Source organism: Nanorana parkeri, unplaced genomic scaffold (genome assembly GCF_000935625.1).
Source record: "Nanorana parkeri isolate BGI_ZX_2015 unplaced genomic scaffold, ASM93562v1 scaffold353, whole genome shotgun sequence".
Taxonomy (NCBI): domain Eukaryota; kingdom Metazoa; phylum Chordata; class Amphibia; order Anura; family Dicroglossidae; genus Nanorana; species Nanorana parkeri.
The window spans coordinates 1,049,347-1,075,661 of NW_017306621.1; the positions used below are offsets into that span (position 1 = coordinate 1,049,347).

At 42.6% G+C, this 26,315-nt stretch overlaps 1 protein-coding gene across 3 annotated transcripts in view; it reads right to left on the reverse strand.

Annotated features, from left to right (window-relative positions):
• Window positions 1-26,315, reverse strand: part of MYOF (myoferlin) — a 120,439-nt gene that overhangs the window by 87,317 nt on the left and 6,807 nt on the right. For all 3 annotated transcript variants that reach the window (XM_018558691.1, XM_018558690.1, XM_018558689.1), the window contains exons 2-3: window positions 9,376-9,431; window positions 6,265-6,356 (exon numbers count right to left, since the gene is read on the reverse strand). In XM_018558691.1, the coding sequence (XP_018414193.1) occupies window positions 6,265-6,356; window positions 9,376-9,431 (148 nt within the window). The remainder of the gene's footprint in view (window positions 1-6,264; window positions 6,357-9,375; window positions 9,432-26,315) is intronic.

The window sequence follows — 26,315 nt, forward strand, 5'->3', positions numbered from 1 at the left end:
AAAAAGAGACAAGAGGGGGCGGGGGGGAATGATATCTTCAGTTTGAACAGATGCCCAGTACTTGCTGGAGCAAATGGAGGAGTTTTCTTTGGAAAGCAGTCTGGGAAGTCAGCCAGAACAACTAACAGAAGACGTATGAAATATGGAGATCCCTGGAGCAGAACAAGAGAGCACGCCTCAGTGTAACGGGACGAAAGTAGGGAAAAGCTGTAAGTAAACCCCTCCACACAAGCACTGGCGCATGCTGAAGTCAACATCAAAATACTCAGGGTCAGCAAGATACAGAAAGTTCTCTGCCCGAGAGTCTCAAAATGTTACAGGGGCATTCAATGAGCGTTATGCATTCACACCGCTGTACAATTCCAAACAAAAAGGGCACTTACAGGTGGGGGGTGTGCAGGGAGCCTTCTGTTTACAGTCTACTTACCTGAAGAGCAGTAAAGTTTGTGAACTTTCCACAGGGAACTCTTTCAACTGTTGTCTGTCAATGGTTAAGTGCTTTTTTGCATGTTATTTTTGTCTAGGTGCTAAAATAAAAGATATACTCACCCAAAGCTGTCATGACGCTCCCTCCAGCCCTCCCCTCCCCCCCCCCTGCAGCATTGGAATCTTGCTCAGCGTCCTATTGTCTATACACCGTGTATAGACATTGATGATTTATGGGACCTTAAACCACTGCAGAGGAGGGAGAAATGTGTGGTTTCTAAGAAGGTCTAAGAAGAAGCTGGCTTGGACCTTCCGCTGAGTAAATCTTTGTTCTTTTACCACCTAGACACAAGTGAGCAGTTAACCCTTGCAGTGTAGGGGTAGCGTACTGCAATCTACTTCAGGACCACGAACAGTTAAAAAAAAAAAAAAAAAAAAAAGGCCCTGTCCCTGAAGCAGTTTAACAAAACACAGCTGCTGCTCCAGCCATGATCATGGTATCGTTTTAAACATCAGGCGATGGGTGTTTAGATATAAGCAATCCGGCGGCTATACAGCTGGCAGATCGCTCGTACGGTGCGGCAGAATGTGTGCCCCTACGCTGTCACTGGCTACCCCTATTTCCGCTGTCCCGTGTGGGCCCAAGACTGGCACAACAGGTCTCCCATCACTGTGCAGAGGGAGTTCAGCAAGCTTCTAGCCACTGATCTTTCCTCTGGTCACTGAACCCGGAAGTGATGTGTATTAAATCACTTCCGGTGTCACTGTGCTTATTCCCCAGCTCCTTCAGCCCAGAGAACAAGCTGGTGAAGCAGATTGCCTCTTCACCCCAGTGCAGCCAGGAGCCATGTATGTTTAACTTCGAGTATTTTATATAAGTGGCATGTTAGGCCTAGGAGACACACACACTTTCTTTAAGTCTGAAGTTTAAACGGCTTATATTTTGCCTTCCCCGTTTCCTCCTGTGATTTTTTTTTTTTTTAAATGTAAACATTTCCATTACATACCATATTTTAGACCCAGTGACATATGTAATGGGTCTCTGTGCAAGGCAGGCAGATTGTTGCTGGTAAGAGGGGCCGGCAGGTTGCTGTACCTAGCATGCTGAAAACATTATAGCACTCTTAACAGCCCTCAGCTATGTAGCGAGCAGTGGGCTGGCTCTTGGGAGGATTTATGCAAATATCAAAAATACCTTGATGGGTGGATGTCAGTCTGGAGGAGTGGGCATTCCTATGCAGGCTACATTTGCATCCAGACTGCCCTGCGCAACAACATCATGTGATCAACCTCCATGATTTATAGAAATGAAGTCCAAGGAATGAAAAGGCAAAGCCAGGGACAGTAAGGCTTGGGCAGAAAGAGCTAGATGCTGCTGAACATCCTCCAGCTAGGAAATGAGGCAGGCTCAGACTTGCTGCAGGCTCTAATGCACTTTGTGAGAAGCTCACAGTTTACAGTGAAATCAGAGTAAGCGATTTCAGTACAGGAGCGGAGCAAGTACAGCTGTGCAAGACTGAAGGTGAAGCCGACGTTCAGCTTTAGGCACCAGCAGCTCTAAAATCTCAGCACAGCCTGTCTTGTGTAATTTGAATTGGAAGAGCTAACAGATGGATTCAAAGGACAAGACGGGCTTACGCAAATAAGCAAGGACCAGTGTATATGGTACGAAACCAGAATTCACCGATTCGAACACCGACACCAAACTACATGCAATTGTTAAAAAAAAAAAAAAACACGAAGAAAACCAACAACCTGTGCAGTGGGGCTACACCGATACTGAAAGGGTTAACTGCTAGTTTTGGTCTAGGGGCTAAAATAAAAAACATATACCGGACCCTCGTTCCTGCGACAGTGATTGCTCACCTCTCTCCCCCTCCGCTCTGGAGGTGTAATGTGCCATGGCATCCTCACGTCTAATGCAGTTGCATTTGATGTGATAAGGTTACGGGCCCTTAAATCACCAAAGCACTGAGGAGAAGTGGCTGCAGGGTCAGATATAGCAGCCATGGAGGACCGAGGATCAGGCGAGTGTATTTTCTTTATTTTAGCCCCCTTAACCAAATTGAGCAATCAACCCTTGCAGTGAGAGGGTCTCCCCACTGCACGGGTTAATTTTTCGATTGCATGGAGTTTCTTTAAGGTTTGATTCAGGGCCCTGTCACCCCAACAAGAGTGCGTTCAAGAGTGCACCGACATGCCCCTTCCCACCCCAAAACAAAGTGAGCCGGCCGGGTTGCGTTCCAGAGGGTGGACGCACTGGAACGCACTCTTGGTGTGACTGGGCCCTCAGTATTCCTACAATGCATGCAGTGAAACAATTACTTTGCATAAACGTCCTGCCCTTGAAATACATTGTAATAAGTCAGCCAGGAAAGAACGTATAACCTAGGAATGTACAGTAATTAATCCTAGTTGAGGGGCGTGCTCTATTTTTCTCAGTTGCTAGGATACCAACCACAGCAGGAGACTGCGTTTGGAAGTTCCGATAACTGCACACACCACTGCTTCACTTTTTTTTATCCACAGAACAAAACACTTCCTAGAATATTTAACTTCTAAAAATAACTCTTTGCTCTATTGCTGGTCACGGTGTGTGCATCAGACAACTGTATAGAATTAAACAAAAACAAAAGAACTACCCAGTGTTCCCAGTATGACCAGAACTAGTTTTGTGGCTGGTATGGAAATTTGGATGTTTGGATAAGTCATGTGACCAGAAATAATTACTCATAGCAAAGTGTGGTGTCCCAGTCATGGCACAATGAACACAGGAAGATATGAGCATTGCTTATTGTCATGAAATGCTTTGAACATAATTTTTTTCCCCAAAGTTCATCCAAGTAGACAAGTTAAGCCGGCTGCACACCAAGCTGTCTTTCAGCCCTGCAAGCTCTCAATTCCCTCTCCACGCTGTTAGCCCACCGGGCAATTGCATCTTGACAGCAGCAGGTGTGCCACTGTCAAAATAGCTGAACAGTGACGGCCGAGAATTTTTAGACAGGTTCCTTTTACAAAGTTGATTTTTCAATCGTCTTTTGTCAAAGAGGGGGTCACCGAGGGGGCTACACACTGGTAGAGTCAGCAGGATGTGGCCAAAACTCAACCAGTGTATGGCCAGCTTTATGCAGTACAGGACTGGCGGTTGTCTACTTTAAATGAACAGTAAGACCTCACCGCCATATCGGGCCGCTCCCGGGAAGGAAACGTGCTGCGTGTGACTGTAGGCAGCAGCCTGTTCTTCCCTATGGGAGTACGCAGTCATTTGCTCACCCGAACTGCACATCCACGCGGGTGTCCGTACTCGTATGCAGACAGGATGGATCCTGTCTGCGTCTGAGCACGGACACCCGCACAGATGTGCAGTTGCGGTGAGTGTATGGGCGCGTACACCCATAGAGGAGAAGAACAGGCTGCTGCGTACAATCACACACAGCACCTGTCCTTCCCGGGAGCGGCCCGATATGGCTGTGCACGCCACAAAGATCTGTGGGGGCCAGGCCAGCTCTTAGCAGTGAATGAGGCCAAAAACCTCACTGAAGTTACTTTGTGTATTAAAGTAGAATTAAAGTCTCTTTATTTGGCATACATCTACAGTTAGCAAGCAATAGATAAATGCCCCATGATTTAAAGAAAAATTAAAAAGTGGGCAAATATCTAACTACTTACCTGTTCCAGCGTCGCTCCTACGCGTCTCCCGAACAGCTGAAGGAGGAAGGTGTGCGGGTGCGTACACAATAGAGTAGAGGAGAGAAAACAGGCAATGACAGTGAATAGACGCAGCCGGGAGTTTGCACGCCGGACCGACTCCATGGGACAAGGAGTCTGCTCTGGTTCAGAGACCGGCACCAGCGCTAGAGGGACAAGTAGAATGAAGATAAATGATTGGATCAAGAGGCATCAAATAAGGCAAGTGCTTACAGCAGCATTGGGGGTGGAAAGCCTTTGATCTCACTTTAAACCAACCCTTAAGAGTTTTATCAAATCTATGACCTATTTGGGGGGAAAAAAATCCTTAGAATGCCAGTGCAGTCATATCCCAGATGCCCGGGTTTGGTCCGAGGTTCCTAATTGTAAAGAGGAACATTCACAACTGGTCAGACTACAAATCACAACTGTGCAAGGTTACGCATGAGATTTAGATTTGTCACCATATTGAGAGCGTAAGGCTGGCCATAACATTCATGTTGCCTCAGTCAGTCCGCAGGCTGAATGTGGAAAAAAAAAAAAACACGCTCTCATGCTCCCTGAACCACTCTTTCACAATCTGAGCCCAATTAATCCTGGCATTGTCATCTTGGAATACGCCCATGTCATTGGGTAAGAAAAAAACCCATTGATGGAAAAATCTGGTCATTAACTATATTCAGGTAGGCAGCTCATTTTTTGGGCACATAACATTGCTGAACCTAGACCTATTATCCAATGGGAGGCTCTGACCTATTCGCTTAGCTAAATGCAGGTGACTTTTTTTGGGGCAGGCAGTGCATCACTGAATATGCATATGTGAAGAATAATGGGTTTATCTCACGATACCATACAAGTACATTTCTATATGATTAATTGTAAGCATTTGGCTAGAATAATTTGTGTCATACTGGTTTGAAGATAAGGCTTCATTTACATGGCTATGCACAGCTGTGCAACATGCACGTCTGGAGACAGGGACAAGTGCTGCATGTAGCATCCAAGAGCGTGTATTCATACTTATTATGGCATACAGCCGTGTCCTGTCAGAGATGTACAGACGGCTACACACAGCAGTTGTCCCTCCCGGGTGCAGGTTTCTGTATGGATGTGCATGTTGTAAGGCTGTACACATCCGTGTGAATGAAGCCCAAGTATTAACATTGTGATGTTTTATAGTCATATACAGTACTCAATTTACTGCACATAGATGGATGGAATTCCCTCAGTGGGGCTGAACAAAAGAAATTCTATTCATGTATGGCCAGCTTAAGATTTAGGCGATCACTGCAGGAGCACAGAATGTAAACCTATACAAATATCTATACATTTAATCTCACACTGCTAGAAAAAGAAAAAAAATTGCTATGTCATGGCCAGCTCAAGTACCTATATTTAGTAAGCTTCATATGGCCCTACAACATGTCAAGTTAATATAGGCAAATGAGATATGCAAATACGATGACTCATGAGAACGGAATATGCAGCACTATTCTGCTTTTTCAGTCTCCCAAGAATGGTTCCCTTTCAAGACTCGCAACCATGTTTAATGTCACTGGCCTTAAATGCCTTTTACATGCTGGCATTTTACTTGTGTATTCAGTTTAGCACATTTTAGGAGCGAACAGGTTTTCTTTAATGCCAATTCCATTTTGTTCCATTTATTTTTGCAGCATTTTGGGTGCGCTGTTTCCTGTGAAGCAGTAACTGATCCCCACCCACAATGTGTGTTTGCTTATGCCAGGAGATGTAATGTGAACCTCTCCACCTCACCTATTCTGTTTGCCATTATTACATAAACAGAAGATAAGCTTCCTATTATATTTTATAAAGACAAGCCTTTGGAAAGCAGCTTCCTCCTTAACCATGTGATTTATCCAATCTTCTTTAAACCCTCCTAAAAAGACAGTACAAAACAGGAGAAAAGATGGAAAAACTACAAAAAGGACTCCAACAAAAAAAGAAAAAAAAAAAAGCCTTTTCTTGAACAGGGGAGTTCCGACAGGGTCACGCACTGATTGAATTTCAGCAGGCTCGCAGCAGGACTCGAAGGTGCATGACTAGCTTTGCCAGGCACTGGCCTAAGTTCACTAACAAACTATCATTGAAGGACACATCACATTCCACAGTACAGATAAACTCATAACCTACTTGTCTTTTCCGATTGTTTCAAAGTCTTTGACGATGACATCCAATGTCGCGGAGTAGTCCAGGGGTATTCCCTTCAGATCAAACTCTAAAAGCTGCAAGAGGGGAAAGGGTGAAACAGGGTATATATGTAGCTGTATGTAAACCACAAATATTTCACATACCATGGAGCCAGAAGATTTCACAGAACCCTTTCATACTCCACCCACTGTGTAATGAGATTCTAAATCAAATTAGTTCTGGTCATGTTCCTTTTAGCAGATCAATAACTACTCCCCCTTATTTACAAAAAACCCTTATTTCTTCTACAGAAAGTAACATATCCAATATTGGCATCTATTACAATCATTTTATTTCCAATCTGCACGAGGTCTATAAATACATAGCTTGCATTAAAACAGTCGATAAGGCAGACAATAATTGCTCATTTGTAATGTGTTAATGAAGCACCTTTGCTCCTGATGTGGACAGCATGGTTTGTGTGTGCGCATCATTATCACATTATTCATTAATGTTTTGTCACAACTGTATATAAAATGCAATTTTTGCAAGCAATGCAGCACATTAGTGCACTGGATGTGGTAAAGGGAATCGGCCCCCTCATAAATAGGAGAGAACTATGAAGCAAGTGATTTCCACTCATCCTCATAGCATGAGCCGACCTGTGACAAAGAAGCCGTCACAAGTCGGCTCTATTGATCGGGAAGTTAGCAAATACATACCATCGCCTGCTCACTTTCCGATAATCTCCCTGCAGGCATTTCCCCTGAACGGACGGGGTGGAGACGGGTCCAGCTTGCTCTGCCTCTAGATAGGCAGAGCCAGCCGTCACTCATGCAGCTGGGTGGATCTTGACAGTATTTTCAGGATCCGTCCCGGCTGCGGCACTCTCGGTATATTGCGGGCAATAGCCCGCTATATACTGAGCTTTGGGTCACGGAGGAGGTGGTTAGTATATGTCCCCCTGTGGCCCTAAAGAGAACTATGGGGGACAAAACACTCACCCCATAGTTCCATTTTAAGTCAAAACAAAAAAAACAAGAACGCACAATCCTCAAATTTCAGTCCCAAGCCTTTGCATTAGGACAGCATTAGGACAGCATTAGGACAGCATTAGGACAGCATTAGGACAGCATTAGGACAGCATTAGGACAGCATTAGGACAGATCGCCGTGAAGGTGCTGAGGAAAAACCTGGAACCGGCCATCTTGCCTACTTTAACAAAACATCTAAAAGAAGTTCAGAAATATGTTCTTTTTTTTATGCTGTATGAATAGGATCACATGAACATAAAGGGACTTTCTCAAATTTGACTGCAAAAGTGGAAATACACTTTAACCCCTTCATGACTGACAGCAAGCAGGCACCCAAGTCAGAGAAAGCTAGCAGCACTATTAGTTCCTGCAGTTTAACTCTAGGGCTAGGAACCCAAACAAGGCGTGTCTGGGGGTTCATGGGACGGGGGGGGAAAAAAAGCAGCTGCCCCTGGGTTCTATGGCCAAAATGGAGCACAATGTGTCAAAGGCTGAAGAAAAGAGAAGCTAAGACACAAGAACAAGATTAAGTTGTCAATTTAGTTCCAAGATTTTTGGTTTGCCTTGCACCAAAGATTCAGCTTTCAGTTAAAAGAGAAAATCATGTGTATTAAAGTATACCACTTGATGTGCATAAAGGGCCACCATCAATGCTGCTAGTAAATCAACTAAAGTAGAGTACACACTGATATTTTTTTGTTCGACCTGCTGAAGCAGCCGAAATTTGCTCCATGAGTGAAACAGGATAATACATTTGGCACTTAGTTTACATTTCTGATCTGGGAAGGTGACTTATCATAGTCATAGTCAGACATGACTGACCCATCATTTAAAAAACAAAAACCTCAGCATTAATCCAGAAGTATTAGTCTATCCACTTGCATGTAAATTTAGCTGTCATCTGCAGATGGTATGAGGGCTATAAGGGGCTCCAAACAGTGAAAAGTAATGTTTTGTGGGGCACCGTCAGCAAGGAAGTCCCACAAGATCAGTCTTGGGCCGCAATTTACATTATACAGTCTCATGTGATGGTGTGCACGAGGCCTCAGAGTTTAAATCAATTGGAGTGTAAAACACCCCTGATCACTATAGTTCCCTCATCCATAGAGGAACTAATGCTGGTAAATGTCTCTTCATTGTCTAAACAGAGTGCTTATATGAATGGAAGCTTTCTGTACATGACAGAAGCTGTTCATGCATGTCCACGTTGTTTCCTGATATTCATGGACAGCTACACAAAAATAGTTAGAGATAAATCAGTGTTGTCACTGGCTCCAAGCCAGGCTAAGAATTCTTTTGCACTGCATAGGTAGCAGAAGAGTATCCAAGTCAGTGTGTTTTTAGGGCCTTTTTCTGCCCATAACTCAACCACTGCCATGGTGAGGTGGTACATTGGGAGAAGTCATAGAAATAGCCATGCTTCAAACAGTGCAGATGTTCAATGGCCAAGCCACAATGTCCAAACCCGACTGTGAAGTGTGAACTATGCCAGTTTTAGAGCCAGTATTTGCAGAGCTTTTGGCAAGTTAAAAAAAGGGGTGCATTCAAAAACACCCATAAAATATAGTATGAAAAAAAAAAAAAAAGAGTCCTAATGCATAACTAAAGCCAAGCCTTTTGGTTAGAGATATTTGCATAGACTTTTCATATAGTAGAGAGCAAGTCACTTTTTTTTTTTTTTGCGGTCTCGGTCCCATTAGGGAAATTTCACTTCCTGTCCTGGAAGCACAACAGGAAGTAAGAGGAAATCTTTCCAAAATGACAGGAAATACCCTTTTACATAGTTGTCACTGGAACAAGCATCTTTTCTGGATTTGTCCCTATATTATTACCACTCCAATGACAACTGTGACATTTGTGATTTCCCATCACTTTCTGGAGACCCCCAGACAGGTCACATCCATAGTTTGGCTTTAGATACACAATTTTACAAATGTTTATTTACAAAATAAAACCTGTAAAAAATATTATGAGAATTGTATGCTTTTGTATTTATAAATACCCAAAAAGGATGCTAAACACGCGCACACACACAGTAAAAATGAAAATAATCTAAGGTCACTGCATAAAGCAAACCTACCTCTTTCCATACTGGGTTGAGTTCACTGTTTATAGCTTTAGTTTTCTTTTTCTCCCCTGTAAAAGAAAGGAAAAAAAAATTCAATCTCTCTTCTGAAAAACAGAATGTTTTGCTTCTTACAAGACAACGGCTTGCCCTGCAGGAAGAACCCCTCGTGCTGCTTATTAGTCAGGCAGATGGAACCAATATGTTTAGGGGATCTTATGCAAGTAGCAGCATTGTGACTGGCACCAAGAGTTTGAAAGTTGTAAGTGCAAAATTTTCCATATAAAAAATGTCACATCAAGCTTATGGTCAATGAAGTGCGCAAAATACCCTTTCAGCTAATTTAAAAGAACTAAAATGTCCATGTGGTTTTGTAAAATGTTTGAGAGACTATTAGACATTAGACAGCAGTCATGGATAGGAAATCACTCCGAAAAAAATTGATTTTCTTAGCCAGATGTACACATCAGGGTGTAATTGTGGGCATAGTGTTCCGTTTAGGCTTCTTTTTTTTTTCTCTTTGTATCTCTATAGGTTGGACTCGATGGACTTGTGTCTTTTTTCAACCTGACTATGTAACATTAAAAGGTATGTTCAGATCCTACAGTTGTGATTGTGTTCTTTACATTCCTCTTTCATTGGCACAGAACAAAATAATGGTAAATGAGCTAATAAACCAACAGACATCTCCCTTAAGGTTCCCATACACATTACAACCATCGCAAGATTTTCATATTGTGATGGTTGCAAGGTAAATTTTAAAAAATGTACAATCTGCCCATCTTGGACAGGCAGATCGTACTTGTGATCATCGCAAGCCCGCCCGGCTGAGGGGCGGGCTTTCGATGACTGCAATGCTGAACGGGCAGTGACTGCAATGCTGAACGGGCAGTGTGCGCTTGCACACACCGGCACGTGCGGCATTTGTCTTACGAACAGGCCACAAACCCGCCGACAATCGTAAGATTCTCGGCGGGTTTTCGAGCCTGCTCGTAAGACAAAAAGACGTGCGACCGTACAGTAGAAACGGTTGCACGCCTTCTAAACACCTGCCGATTATCGTACGGTCGCGGGATTTCCCCGCGTTTATTGTACGATAAAATTGCCAGGTGTATGGGCACCTTTAGAGAAAAATGTCCCACAGGTATATTTTGTATCATCTTATCTCCTAATCTGTCTGCGTACGCGAGCTTGTGTACATTCGTGTGATTTTCCTATGTTTGCCATGGGTGAGCCCATTCAATCAATGGGCTGCACACAAGCAACATATGCGTGAAAGTAACTCATGCATTTTCAACTGCATTTGGGGTGCCATTAACAAGTAATGGCACTGCAAACACGTTGCAGGTTTTTAAACACATTGCGTGAACGGGGACTTCGGAGATGCCTGAAAACTCATCTCTTCAGATGAGTTCACCTCTACCCAACATCTGAAATGTTACTTATTCAAACAACTCATCCCCCACAAGCAAAAGCCCAGCCATGCACCGTTAGAATTGTGCATAAACGATAAGAATATATTCCCCTCTTGAACAATATCATAATTTTTTTTTTAAATGGAAAAAGAGAAAAACCTTATACTTTACAAGATCAAGGACACAAGTCAGGGGCAATTGTTGCCGCACCTGATGCACAAATACTACAATGTCTTGTATTATAATTGGGTAAAGGATGCCAGTTGTTGAAAGGACAAATGTTGCTGCTCAGGATTTGTGCTTGTAACCATCTCACATGCTTATTAGCTCTGCAAACTGCTTAAAATGTTTACATAGGTATCTGAATTAGGAGTCTTTCTTCAGCCTACTGAGCACCTCCCAATTATTTCTTGTGTCTGAGCGCCACTGAGCCATCTTGGAAGCAAGCAACGGCACCAGTCTGCACATTAGTGCTAAAGGGCCAAGAGGTTACATACTAATGGCACTTCTGTATCCATCGTTTGTATAAAGCCCATTTACATTAGCCCCTTAAATACCCTTTTATGTAGCAGCTGGGAGAGGAGTGAAGCGGAATACCATAGAGTGCCACCTTGTGCGATCGCTCCGATATTCTGCGATATGTAAATTTGTATTGTAAAAAATGAATTTTTCTGGACAACGTCAAATTCTATACCACTAGTTGTAAAAATTTGCTTCCCCCCCCTAATTTACAAAAACGTTTCTGCTACTTGTTTTAACTCGTTAGACATACAAAACAGTGATTGCATGAGGTAATGATTCACTGACACACAGGATATAGGAGGATAGAGCTATTGAGAAATGTGGTCACTGTTCCTCTATGTACCAGTATGTAGGCTGTATTGTCGGCAGAATGCCATTGATGAAACATGATTATGGCAATGAACTATAATTAAATTTGTGGTCATGTGTTCCAAAAGTCACCAATAGACTGAGTAATGTAGCAGTTCCTCAAAAGTACATAAAAAGGGAGAGAATGCAACAGGATGACCACAGAAAAGCTACTGCCTACAGAGATTTTAGATTTCCTCTTAGGAGTGCTGCATTCCTGATTAGTTTTACAGAAACACAGGACTATAATCTGGAAATTATGAAAAAGTTCCATTAAAGAGAACCTGTCACCAGACTATATAAAAACCAAAAGACTTCTCTTAAGAATATATTTGAATTAAACATTGTATTCATGTTATTTACCTGTAAAAGCCTCTTTGGTGTAGACATCCAAAAGCCCTTAGACTTCTGCTGAGGTCCGCCATCTTGGATGTGATGCCAGCAGACCCAGCAGACTAGGAGTTGTCACTTAAGTGACAGTCAATAGCATTCCCCTTTGCTCAAAAGGCACATTTCATGTAAATAAATCTAAATCAAATATTTATTAAAAATAAATTTATGGAAAGGAAATACACTACCAAACATGTAAAATACTTGATTTTTTTTTATTTGATTGAACGGCCTGTGCTTTTACTTGCAATTGTTCGAGTGGTGACAGGGTCTCTTTAAAGCCAGGTTCACACCTGCATGTGGCGGGAATGCGCATCCCGTTCGCACGCATTCATGCACGTTTACGTGCGTTTGTGTGCCGTGCTTGCCGCACGTTCCCATTCATTTGAATGGGTTCATCTACGCCCGGCGAAAGCTCCTGTAGCATTTTTCTGTGACCCACGCTCCGCTTTTTTAGATTCCGTGTTTGTGCGTGCTTTCAGACGAGCAAACGCAGAGCAAAAAAGTGCATCTTGCTGGTCGTGTTTGTGGTGCAATTAGAACGGTACGTGCAGATGTGAAATGTTAAAAATTAAAAAATGTACATAAAATTAAGGTTCAGTACATATGACAATTTGTAACAGCTGCTAATAATGTTCATTAATAATCATGGTCATATTTTAGGGACTTGCCAGATCAACTGAGTATACAGTTTCAAAAACACTGCCAAGTTCTTGTTAGGTAATTTTAGAAATTGAGGCATACTGTCAATGGTCCTTTGAAAACATCCTTTAGCCTACATTAGCAGCAAAGGTTAATCAGTTAAACCTCACGTGTCATTGTTCTGTGCAGGAACCTTCCACATTGTGAATGTCTTCATTATCTATTCTATGTGAAGTAACATTTTAGGTTTAGTGGTATTTAGACTTTGTACACACGATAGATGCAGAACTGCCACTTGTATGTAGCCTCCTGGGCCCAAACTGTCCTGCGTTTTAGAAGATCAAATAATAAAAAAGGCCTGCTGGGATGGAGCAAGTAAAATAAATAGGCCCACGGCACTAATGTGCAGCCCCGATACTGTAGGCGGCTTCCAAGATGACAATGGAACCCAAAGATGTAGCTTGCTTTAAGTTTAACATTATTCGCAGATAACTATGCGAGCATTTTCAGCAGTTAGCAGAACTAAAGTATCTGAGATAGTTACAAGCGCAAATCCTGAGAGGCAACATTTCTCCTGTCAACTGCTGACTTCCTGTACATAATTGTATTAGACATTGTTTTGGTTTTTTTAGGCTCAAAAGGATGATTCTGCAAACGAAACAAAAAAAAACCTTGATTGTAAGGCACCATGAGAGATTCCTCTTGGAGTCAGAAGGCAATGCCTTTATTGCTTGGTTTAAAATATCTTCCCATAAAATCTGTACTCGCACAATCCCAAGGCAAAACACACAAAATGTATTTACAGAGGTTCCCACACCAGTATACCCCCCACGGACCAGAGCTATGTTTGTACATTTCTGATATGGGCTTATCGTAGTTTAGAAAAAAAAAAAAAACACGTCAATTTACACTATGCATTCATACATGCGCAGCTGTCAGCACTCCTGCAATACAGAGGAGGACCTGGCCATCAAGACAAAATACTGACATGATCATGCTAGACTGGGGTGGGGTGAGGAGAGAATGCCGAGCCATACCACAGTATGTGGTTAAAGATTGATGGCTGCCATTTTCGTTGGATAGAGTGTTGAAAGGTTAGATTTCTAGAGCATTCTGTAGCTCCACCGAGATTTCATAGAACGCAATTTAATTTAATGGTAACACCATTGTCACTGGGTCAAGAACCATGGGCAAAAATCTTTTTTTGGGTTAAATAAAATCCTTAATAAAAAGACCTTGACTGGAAGATCAGTGGCATTCAGATTACAATTCTTGGAATAAAGAGAGTGAAAACATGATGACTAGTATCTTTTCTTTGACATTCCTGTACCAGCCTGTACCCCTTGCAAATCACATCCCTAGGAAGACTGAAAGGTGAAAGTTAGGCGAATACTGATGAATGGCTTCTTCCGGTGGGCAGGTTTACAAATATGATTAGCTATGAAAAAGCAAAAAAGGGAAATATCACAGATCTTTAGTAATTCTACTTCAGAGGGTGATCTATTGTGCTGGCAAAATCTGATCTCTCTTGACAAACACTCAGAGTGCTACAGAAAGCTTAATTAACCTTACTAATCTATCAAGTTCCATCAATGTAGCGGATCAATAGTGATTCAGAAATGTTTTCTAACCCCCCTAATTGTCCTCCCCAATAGTGAAAATAGCAAAAAATAAAGGGCATCATGCAAGCACGTAAAGTAAGCCATCAAATCACAGGTAAAAATTCCAAGGCCAAGTGAATCCAATCTCTACACTATCAGATATTTTTGTCAATTATGTTCCGTTGCCAACATTTCCACTCACTTCCTGTTCTGTAGACAGGATCCATCGGAAATGCAAAATACCCCCGTTGGAATATTTCCGCTCTATTCCTGTTCTTGCGACAGCTTGAAATGTAAGAATCTCAGTCCTAATGCCAACAGGACATGGAGAAGGTGACTCTTCCCAACACGGACACAGGGAATACAAACTTGACATCAGTGTGTTTAACCTGGTATGTGTCATCTTTGGAACTAGAACACTACATTTGACAATGTTTCTCATGTTCTGAATTCAGGTTTACATATTGCAGTTGTAGAAAGAAAACACACTCTGGGACAAAGCTTTCTTTCTACAGAAAATTAGTATTCATTGATACTTTTTTTTTTTTCGATGCTCGCCAATACCGAAAGTCCCATTACAGGAAGCTGGGCGGCCTGTATGACTCGCCACACGGCTTCCTGCTCCCTTGTCACCAGGTGACAAGGAAGCATGAAGCTGGCTTTCTGGCCAATCAGGAAGCTGGGGGGCAAGTCATTACACGCCACTACTGATTGGCCGGGAAGCTGGCTCCATGCTTTCTCGTCACCAAGCGACGAGGGAGCATTGAACCAGCATCCCGGCAAATCAGGAAAGTGGGGGGGGTTTAGTCATTACCTGCCTCCCCCGGCATCCTGTTTGGATGGGAAGCAGGCTCCATGCTCCCTGCTGACGAGGGAGCACGTAGCCAGCTTCCTAGCCAATCAGGAAGCCGCGCAGCATGTAATGACTTCCCACCCGCCTTCCTGATACCGGAAGTTCCGGTATCGTGCTAGGCATAGAGAGTATTTGGGCGAGTACGAATAAATCGCCCAAATACTCGGCATCAATATTAGTATCGGTGCATCCCTAATAAATATATACATTTACAATTATACACAGTATTCACAAATACACATGCATATGTTATAGTGTATGTATGGTGTCTTATCTTTCCTCAGTGTTGCTGGTGTTAAATATATATTGCTCCTATACAAACATACCAGATTAAACAGGCGGCTCAGTGTTGTTTTTCTAGCTCTGTATGAGTTCCATTGCTGTTAGTATATGCTGTTTACACAAGGAAGGGAGACCGCTCAATTGTCCAGTAAATAAACACAAGATAAAATAGAACAACCCATTCTTTAGGTCATAGCAGGACTACAATGAAAAATAGTCAATTCTAATGATGTTCAATACTATGAAAGCAGCCAAACCTAAAGGTTTACAGAACAATGTGTGGGAAAGACTTGCTGGGCATTTCCTTCCTTCAATTCCCAGTGGTAAGAACATACCAGGACTTTACAACACTGGGATAAGAGAGGTCGTCAATTGCCTAAACATGCATCAAAATAGGGAGTCTAACTTGCATTCTTGACATATTTCATTGCACTCAACATATACAATGTGTATATTGATCCAAATGGATGACAACTGTCTGGGCCACCAGTATTTGGTTCTGACAGGTGGGATCTCTACGGGCTTGTTCACACCAAGTGCTAAGCCGATGCAGAGCAGTTACAGAACGCATCAAAAATGCATCTAATGTATTCCAATGGTATTTTGGGCTCTAGTTCACACCACAGCATTTAGTTCCAGAGCATGTGGACAAACTGCAGCATGCCCTATTTTTTCTTTCTGTTATGGAACGCACCAAAACGCATGCAAACGCCCTGGAAGGCCATTTTAGGCAAAAAAATAAAAGAAAAAACGACTGCAGATCTCGCTCTCACACAAAATGTTAAGACATAAAAGTTACACTATAAATACACTATTTCTTTATTATGCTACATTTAGCTACTGTATATATTTTTTGACATCCATGTACAGCTGACTGTACACATGTTACGATCGGTTTGCACAATCCTATTTGCAGTGTGTGTGATCAACATAAAGTGAAAGCAAACCCCAATATTTTTTTTAGCTTTGGATAGAGTGGAGAGGAATTAGAACACGTCGGGTGTTTTTATTGCCATTTGTATCCCCATTACGGAGATTCACCTCTCGATTTGTTGTGGTAATTTGTTTCACTGAAAGTAAAAAGAAAATCCCAAATTTTGGGTTGTCATCTGAACAGGATCAGATGGGAAATCTTCCAATGGGGACACTTCCAGTTCTGGTGACCCTGCTGACTACCAGGGATTTCACTCCTTGGAGGGATTTCCGCTCACTTCCTGTTGACTAAAATCAGACAAGTAAAAGAAAATCCCCTACTGTACCCAAAACTAAATTAAAGAAACAGTTTTGGCTTAAGTTCTACTTTAAAGTGACATTAACACCAGTAAAGCTGAGCCTACATGGTTAGAATCACACACTGAGTCCAGCAAGATGTCCAAGAGGTCATAAACCCACGCTACTTTCGTGCCGCCATCTTGAAATACCCTGCACATGCGCAGACATGCCGTTGCTCTCTGCCAATTATCCAGAACCTCTCCTAGACCTACAGCAGATCCCTTGCATGTGCAGAAAGGACACAGGTCCCAAAAACTTGGAAGAGATTTGCGACATGCAGCTGGTTTCAAGTATTTGGGACCTGGCAGAGAACAATGCATATTTGTGCACATGCAGGGAATCCTCCATGCGTGCACAGACATGTTGCGGGTCTCTGCCAGGTCCCAAATACATGGCATTGAACAATGCATGCATGCTCACGTGCAGAATCTCATGGCACACGAGCCCCACCATAAAAAAAAAAAAAACACAAGGTAAAATGTTATCAACCTTTGCAGTGGGGCTACCCCTGCACTGCAAGGGTTAAAGTCCCCCAGTTATAACTAACTGCAAGTGAGCATTCATTTTGTCCCTGAAGTTGATGTGTTGGAAGCTGAGAAAAATAGGCATGCAGAAAGTTTTGAGCAACCAAGTTCTTATGGCTAGACAATTAGGTCAGAGCAACTCCAAAACAGCAGCTCGTGGGATGTTTTCCCGGTGCAGTGGTCAGGACATACTAAAAGTGGTCCACGGAAGAAAAATCCGGTGACAGGGTCATTGGCAGTCAAGACTCATTGATGCACATGGGCAGCGAAACCTGGCCCATTTAGTCCAATCCAAAAAAAGAGCAACTGTAGCTCCAATTGCTGAATTCTGATGCTTAATGCGGATTCTGATAGAATGGCGTCTAAAACCAGCTTGTCGCGCTGCATAGCAGCAGACCAGTCAGGGTACCCATACTGACTACCAAAAGCACCTACAATGGGCATGCGAGTTTTAGAACTGGATCACAGAGCAATGGAAGGTGGCCTGGTCTAAGGAATCATGTTTTCTGTTACATCATGTGGATGGCTGGGTGAGTGTGTGTTGCTTACATGGGGAAGAGATGGCACCAGGGAAGCACTATGGGAAGAATGCAAGCTGGCGCAGACAGTGTGATGCTTTGGGCAATGTTCTGCTGGATAACCTTGGTTCATGCCATTCATTTGGATGTTACTTGGTCATCAACAATGTTTAGGTAGGTGTCAAAGTACACCCTGATGGCTGTGGCCCATTTCAGCAGGATAAGAATGGATTGAGAACACAAGTTCGAGGTGTTGACTTGGCATTCAAATTCTCCAGATCTCAATCCAATCGAGCATCTGTGGGATGTACTGTAAAAGCAAGTCCGATCCATGGAGGCCCCATCTCACAACTTACAAGACTTAAAGGATCTGCTACTGACGGCCTGGTGCCATATAACACAACATACCTTCAGAGGTCTAGTGGAGACCATAACTCAACGGGTCAGGGCTGATTTGACGGCAAAAGTGGGACCTACTTAATATTAGGTGGGTTGTCATAATGTCATGGCTGATCGGCATATATCGATCGACATACAATCTACCTATAAATCCAAATTTTGCATACACTATACAGGAACCTTTGTTTGAATTTGCTCATAGATTCCTATACCATACAAAATCATTCAAATAAAAGTTCTAAGTCCAACTGAGACTTTTCCCATTACACTACGTATGATTCTCCTGACATAGAACCACATTAACAGAAGTTTGTTTGTTCAGAGAAAAAACAAAAACAATTTTTTATCCTGCTCCTTTAATCTTTTCTCCTCACTATGGTTGAAAACATCAATTTGTCCCCATCAACTATTAGAAAATCAAACAAAAAAAACTCCATAAACATTTTTGAAACGGATTGACTAAAAAGGAATACGAAGAGTAGGTTCCACCTTAAGGTATGCACTTACCGAAAGGGGAGGGGCTTTTAAGAAATACTATAAACTCTCTAAATGCATAAAAATATGAATTCATTTATTACATAATTATAAATAAAGTTAAAAAGTAGTTGGTCTATTTTATACATGCAGTATAAATGTCACATCAAGTCAACAATTGTTATTAAAATAGGACATAAAGATGACTCATTCAGATAAAACCCGACATGTTTCGCCCCACTGGGCTTCTTCAGGGGAAATTATAGATCCTAAATGAGAGAGAACCCATGTGAGGCAAATTAGAGACTGCATTCTTACATAAAACGTATATATATATATATCTCACACACACATTGTGATATCATGGGTATTGGCAAGCTTACATGGAGGAGTCAAAGAGGACCGTCAGTCGACATCACTACATGAGAAATGGAGGGAGCCGAGTGTTTCAGGTAGGTTTTCCCTCTATTCAAATAAAAGTAGTCACGCATGGGAGTCGTGTCAGGAGAGCAAAGCAGCAACAACAATCGAGGGCAACAGAAAGGGAGGTTTGTATTGAACAGGCACAATTAGGCATTCATGAGTTAGTGATTTAATGGAAATGATAAGTGACTAAATTGTGCATAGTGATATAAGTAGCATATTAATTGTATTTATATAATATTCAAAGTAATAAGTAGTGACAATGAAATTTATCAAGGCTGGTGAGGCATAATAATCAATATATGCGAGATTGTGTATATGTATATCTAACGGATGCCTATTGGTGGATGGCCACATTGTTGCAATAGAGGGCAATTTCTCACTTATGTATTTTCAAATACACACCTATAGCATGTATAACAGTCAGTCATGTGACAAGGCTAATGTTACAGACTCCCCACCCAAACAATGCAAGGTCTATTAATCCAAACTGACAAGATTAGAACTGTTCTATTTGACAAGTTTAAGTTATAATGAACTGAGATTTGTGTTTAAAAATACAAACTAAGAAACTTCTACATGCCCACAGGATATAAAACAGGTTACTAACTAAGCCAACACCCAGCCTTGTTAAACCAGAGCATTAAAATGTTAAATATTTAACCAGTAGCAGTATTACAAGAGGTGAATTGTACACTTCTCTTGGGAAGCCTTGCCGATATTTTTTAGGAAGGACGCATGTGTGGTCGATTGCCTTTGACTGCCAGGGAAGAAACTTCAAAAAGATTTTGCATGAAATGCTTAAAAAAGGAGAACTACGGGGTTAAGGCTTTTCCCAATAGTTCTCCTTAGGGTAACGGGAGGACACAAACTAGCGTCCTCCCTGTAGCTCGCGGTATACTGAGACGCCGCAGCTGAAGCGGATCCCGACAATTGTGCCGGGATCCGCCCAGCTGCGTGACTGAAAGCTGGCTCTGCCTATCTAGAGGCAGAGCCAGCTGTACCCGCCCCCTCCCCAGTCAGCGCTGGCAGAGCGGGGAGGGGGGAATCCAGCCCCTCCCCTGTCACAGCAGAGAGCTGTGACAGGATCGAGAGGTGAGCGAACGGCAGTATGTGTTCGCGCACCTCCCGATCTACTGAGCCGACTTGTGACGGTCTCATTGTCACAGGTCGGCTAGAACTATGAGGTGAGTGAAAAGCACTCACCCCATAGTTCTCCTTTAATCAAAATCCCTATCCATGGGAACAGAGTGGAAAGCCGGTCACAGTGGCATATACCAGAAGGGCTGCTGTATCAAAATGTGAGGACTGATTGGATCTAAGCAATCCTATCATCCCTACTCAACTAAAAGCATTAATTTACTTTATCTACATATATTCATTTACTTTATCCTCTGTGCTATGCCCTGTTGAGTCAGAACTGGTGTCAAATGAATTAAAGTACAAATCCAGCAAACAAAACACTTTTAGTTTTGGATAGAGTGGGGAAGAATTACACCCCCCTTCTGGTTCTATTGCAATTTGGGGCTCCATTGGAGCGATTTAGTTTCACTTTCTGTTGCGGTAAAAACAGTTGTTTCACCAAGAAGGAAGCAAGAGAAAAATCTGCAACAGGGACACAGACAATAAAAATCTGATAATGGTTGCAGGCGCAGCCTAACCCTTTTCAACTAAAACAAAACTATTTTGTGTAGCCATCATTGAATTTCAAAGTATACACCGCTCAATCCCCAAAGTTGGATAATACCGGCCCAACCAGTCACATCCATCAGGTGCAGGCATAACAAAATCCTGAAATGCCAACGTAGAGCCGCACAACTGACACTTCACTAAAAAAATGTAAAATTTTTTTTTTTTTTTTTAAATCAGATTGAAAGTTCATACCATCCAAGTAAAATCATCACACACCGATCCTATAGTCAGACGCATTCCACTAGATAAGCTTAATCACAGAGAATCATGTGGGATGATTTTTCCGTGTACTTGTATGGTATGAGCTTTCAAACAACTCTGACTTTATTTTTTTATGAACTGTCGGATGTGTGGCTCTATGTTGGAATTTCAGTATTTTGTGTAGCTGTTGGAGAGTTTCCCTCACTTCCTTTGTGGTAAAGGCCTCATTCACACCAGAAACGGCCGGCAGCGTCCCCCACTGAGCGAATGTCAGCCGGTTCATGAAGAACCAGTGGAAATACGCATAGTGTATGGCCCGCTTTATTTGTAATGCCAAAGACTGAGCAAATGCCATAATCAAATGTCCTCATTCTGAGTGGTCCAACCTGATGAAAGGCAAATTCTGACTGTTTGCTCTGAGCTGCAGCCAATTTCTACTGGCCTTAATATAGTTATTTTAAGTCCAAGTGAAGCAAAAACTTTCATTTTAGATTAAGATAGATAAACTCATGTAAATGAGGCTTTACCAAGGAACAAAAAAATTATATAACTATAATAATATCTTAATATCTTGGAAGCTTAAAAGGGAGTACAATGGGGCAACCTTTTTTGGCCATAGTTCTCTTCTGGGTCACAAGAGGACATACTGTATCCTCCGGTGACCCTAAACTCAGCATATAGCCGGCTACTCAGCCGGGATGGATCCTGACAACACTGTTGAGATCCACCCTACTGACTGATTGACAGCTGGCTCTGACTCTCTAGAGGGGAGGGCTTAAGAAACAGAGGGGAATCCCTATGGGGAGCAGTGACTGACAGGTGGATCGGGAAGTCAGCGATTGGTGATGTGTTCGCAGACTTCCCGATCAATACAGCCGACCTGTGACAGCTTCAGTGTCACAGGTTGGCTTGAATTATGGGGGATGAGTGTATTTCACTCACCCCGTAATTCTCCTTTAAGGCCAATTTCTAGATGTTTCTAGGTTTAGCCACGTTTACACACATTTATAAGAGTTTAGCCGCATAAACACACCCAGAAGCATGTCTTAATTCCTGTGTGCATGGAGCCTTGTTTATATTTCCCAGATGACATTTCCTGTGTTTAAACACAACAGGCCTGTGTGCATGGGACATTATAGTATTCACATTATTTAAGGTTTCCCAGCTCTGATCACACAATAACTTGAGAATTAATGTGCAGTTTTTAAAATTATTATAAACCACATCTGTGTTCCTACCTGTTGGTAGACTATAGCAGAAATTCTTTAAATAAACCTACACATAGTGGGATAGTGAGGCTCACAAGTGCTCAAGGAAGATCTTTCCAAAGCAATCCCCTGCACTTCCTCATGAGATCTGATGTTACATGACGCAGTACAGGTGGCTCTGCCATGGAGGGTCAGTACCACTCTGCACAATGCGCTATGCAAGTTTGTAAGTTTAAGGGGAATTATCGGGAGAGTGAAATACACTCATCCCCATAATTAGAGCTGACATGCGACACTGAACTTGTCACAGGTCGGCTCTATGGATCGGGAACCGATCGATTATATATTGCCGATCGCTCAGTTCCCGATCTTCTCCCTGCAGAGTGGCGATTGTCACCGCTCTCAACAGGCATTTCCCCCCCTCTCTGTTCCTCCAGCACTGACTGGAGGGACAGATGGGGAGCCAGCTGTCAATCAGGTAGCAGGGTGGACCCCGACAATACTGTCGGGATCTGTCCCGACTGCAGCGCGGCTCTGCGCTGCCAGCATATCGATCAATTGTCCGCAATATGCTGAGCTTTGGATCACATTAGTATGTGCCCATGTGACCCTAAAGAGAGCGATGGAAAAAAAATTTGGGCCATAGTTCTCTTAACAGAGGCACACTAAAAAGGTGGTATGGGGCATAAAATCCTGGGAAAGCAAGAAGAGGAGGGGCATTAAAGGGGCACTAAGCTCCAGAGTTGGATCTAAAAAAATGCATTCAAGTACCTCAACTATTAACAATGAGGGGAATTTATAAAAAAATGGAGCAGCAAAATATGGAGCAGGTGTGCAAGACAACCAATCAGCTTCTCTCTTTCATCAAATCTTAACTGAACAAACGAGAGAAGCTGATTGGTTGCTTTGGGCAACTGCTCCGGATTCTGTCTGCTCCAGTTTTGATTAATTCCCCCCAATGTATCTTATTTGTGTATCACTCAGCTGTAGACCATCAAATCATCTCTGAATTGGTGCAGACATAGTCCTTCCTTCTGGAGGGTGGCTACTTTTGTTCCCCATGGTCCCCGTTTGTTGTAAAGCAGCTAACACTCCAAGCTCACTCCCTTGATGGACTACAATCTCAATACAAATTAGGAAACTAAATATGAGATTGCAGTCCATCACAGGAGGGAGCTTGGCGCGGTGGCTACTTTAAAAACACACACAGGGACCATGGGGGACAAAAGTAGCCCCCCTCCAGAAGGGACAGTGTCAGCACCAATTCAGAGAGGATTTGATGATCTACAGCCAAGTGATAGACAAAGATACATTGTCGTTGATAGGGTACTTGAATTTATTTTTAAGACATAACTGAGTTTAGTGTCACTTTAAGTGAAGCAGTACAGTAAAAGGTGCGGTACATTCTAGACCAGAGTCCTTCATGTGCAGCCACACAACCAACACCACGCTATACACCCTAACAGTTTGCAGTCTATACATAAAATATGCCATTTTGCTAATCATTTACCTTGCAAATGAGCATGAAGTATGCAGATGTGAGTTATAGGAAGCACAATAATATTTGAGCTAGTAAAAAGGTAATGGCCAATTTCATGATATTTTTCAATTCCCCCCCCGAGACTGTAGAAGACTTTTTATATATCTTGCCATTGAATACCCTCAATCCCCACCACCATGCCGGCATTATCAGAACCAACAATTTTATAAGCTGTGGCACTAGCAGAACTGTCGGTCCCAATCCCATTATAAAGTACACCCCGTAAAGCGCCGTAGATTTCTGATGAGTATCTACGGCACTTTATAAGTTCCAGGGTGTAAGCAAATGTACACTGACCACATGGAATTACCAAAATGTCTGAGTAGGTACAAACAGCTGAAGCAACACATCTATAAAACATACAAAGGACATTTCATAGGTCGTAAACAGACATTCTAAATCATCTCTTAAAATGATATATTGTTGTCACAAAGGGGTTTTTAAAGTCCAAATGTAGCATGCCCCTTGCTGTGAAATTAGAATATAGCTTTGCAGCAACTAGGAATGTGCATCTGTGTGTGTGTGTTCCTAGTTCTGAGGCCTGCTGTCAATCAGAAAGATTAAAGAGCTTTTGTCAAGTCAACCAGGAACTAAACTTCACCTAGGTTACCCTCAACTCCCTCTAACTAATAACTGTCCCTGTATGACCAAAGAAAAACAAAAAAAAAAAACACACACGTCCACGAGATGCCCAAGATGTCATAAACCCACGCTACTTTTGTACCGCCATCTTGAAATACCCTGCACAAACATGCCGTTGCTCTCTGCCAAGTATCCAGAACCTGGCAGAGACCTGCAGCAGATCACACCCATTTACAGAAATGATGCGGGTCTCAGCCAGATCCCAAAAACTTGGAGGAAACTTGCGACATGCAGCTGGTTTCAAGTATTTGGGATCTGGCAGAGAACAATGCATATCTGTGCACATGCGGGGAATCCTCCATGCGTGCACAGACATGTTGCAGGTCTCTGCCAGATCCCAAATACATGGCATTGAACAATGCATGTCTGCTCACGTGCAGAATCTCATGGCACACGAGCCCCACCATAAAAAAAAACAAAAAAAAACATCAGGCAACATTTTTATTAACCCTTGCAGTGGGGCTACCCCTGCACTGCAAGGGTTAACTGCTCGTTTTAAGAGCTATACTGACCTGATCCTCTGAGCCGGCTTGTTCTTAGACCGTTGCCTTCCCAACTCACTTCCCCTTCGCTGCAGTGGTCTAAGGTGCTTAAGTCATCACATTCTATACACAGTGTATAGGAAGTGGGAACTTTGTTATTTTCCTTCCTAGACCAAAATGAAAAGTTAACCGGTGGGCTACTCCCACACTGCAAGGGTTAATAAAAGTGTTGCCTTCAGTTACTCTTTAAAAACAATACCTCCTGAGATGTACCACATGAACATCCAGGAGGCAGCGACGGATCCCTACACCATCATCTCCTAAGTGAGGAAGTGGAGGAAAAAAAAATGTAGAAATTAAAAAAAAGTTTCCAAAACAAATTCAAAAAATACCTCTGATCACGAAAGGGTTAGGGTTATATGATCCATAAAAGGCACCCGTCTCTCCCCTCCTCCAACCTCCCCAGCACGCTTTGCATCCGCTAACAATTATTGTTCTCTGAAGTCTTCCACATATTAGTGTGAGACGTTACTTGTGTTCAAGAAACAGACATTATACAGACATGGTACCTTGTACACAGCCCCTCACCAGCCATGTACTAGTCTATAGTCTCAATCACTATTATACTGTATATTACTTATACAGGGCTACAGTGAAAACCAGCCTCCAGCTGAAATGTGAGCAGCTGCTGACATAATTTTTCCATCCCAAGTTTGTTGATGGTTAAGACTAGAAAAAAAAAAATTCAATGATTCAACAGAAAATTATGCAGGATGTGAAGATCTGCCTGAGATGTCTACAGAACCCTTCAGAGGTCATACTGAGCCACGGATGGTCAAGCACCCTTTCACACAGGCTGATTAGGAAGGGGTTCATGCATGGATTATAGAGGAAAGCACTGAAACTGCCGGACCCCATGTGGGTCTATGGTGAATCGTATGTATGCGGACACGTGTACGATTACATCAAATTACCTTTGATCCACCATGATCGGGTCTGACGAGACGGATCAGTTTGTTTTTCCGGACCTGGCCGGAGTCAGGGGGTAACTGGGTATAAAAGGGACGCCCATCCGGTTAACATTGGGCATCCAATCAGGTCTATCTGAAAAACTGATATGGACACAAATCGGACTGGCCTTGTGAAAGGGGCCCAAAAGGACTGCTCACATCACACTTGGCCTCATTCCGGGAATGAAAACACCCGTGTGAGAAGGCTGTGATGGAAGTAGACATTCCTTAAAAAAGTATTTAAACTTTTGCAGCCAAATTTCCCCTCACTTCCTGTCGCAGTGACCACAAGGGAAGTGAGGGAAAATCTGCCCAATATAGGCTCCTCAATAAAATCCGGCAAATAGGACCTGATTACAGGGCCTAGGTTTGGTTTGGTGTGCTTGGACATTCACTGAGATCAACCAGAAATCCAGGATCGGCAAAAGTCCAAGTAAATCAAACCCAGGGCCTCCTGTGTCCTAGCAACCGATGACTGTGCACACAGCGGCATTAGTTGCTAGTACACTAGCCACTG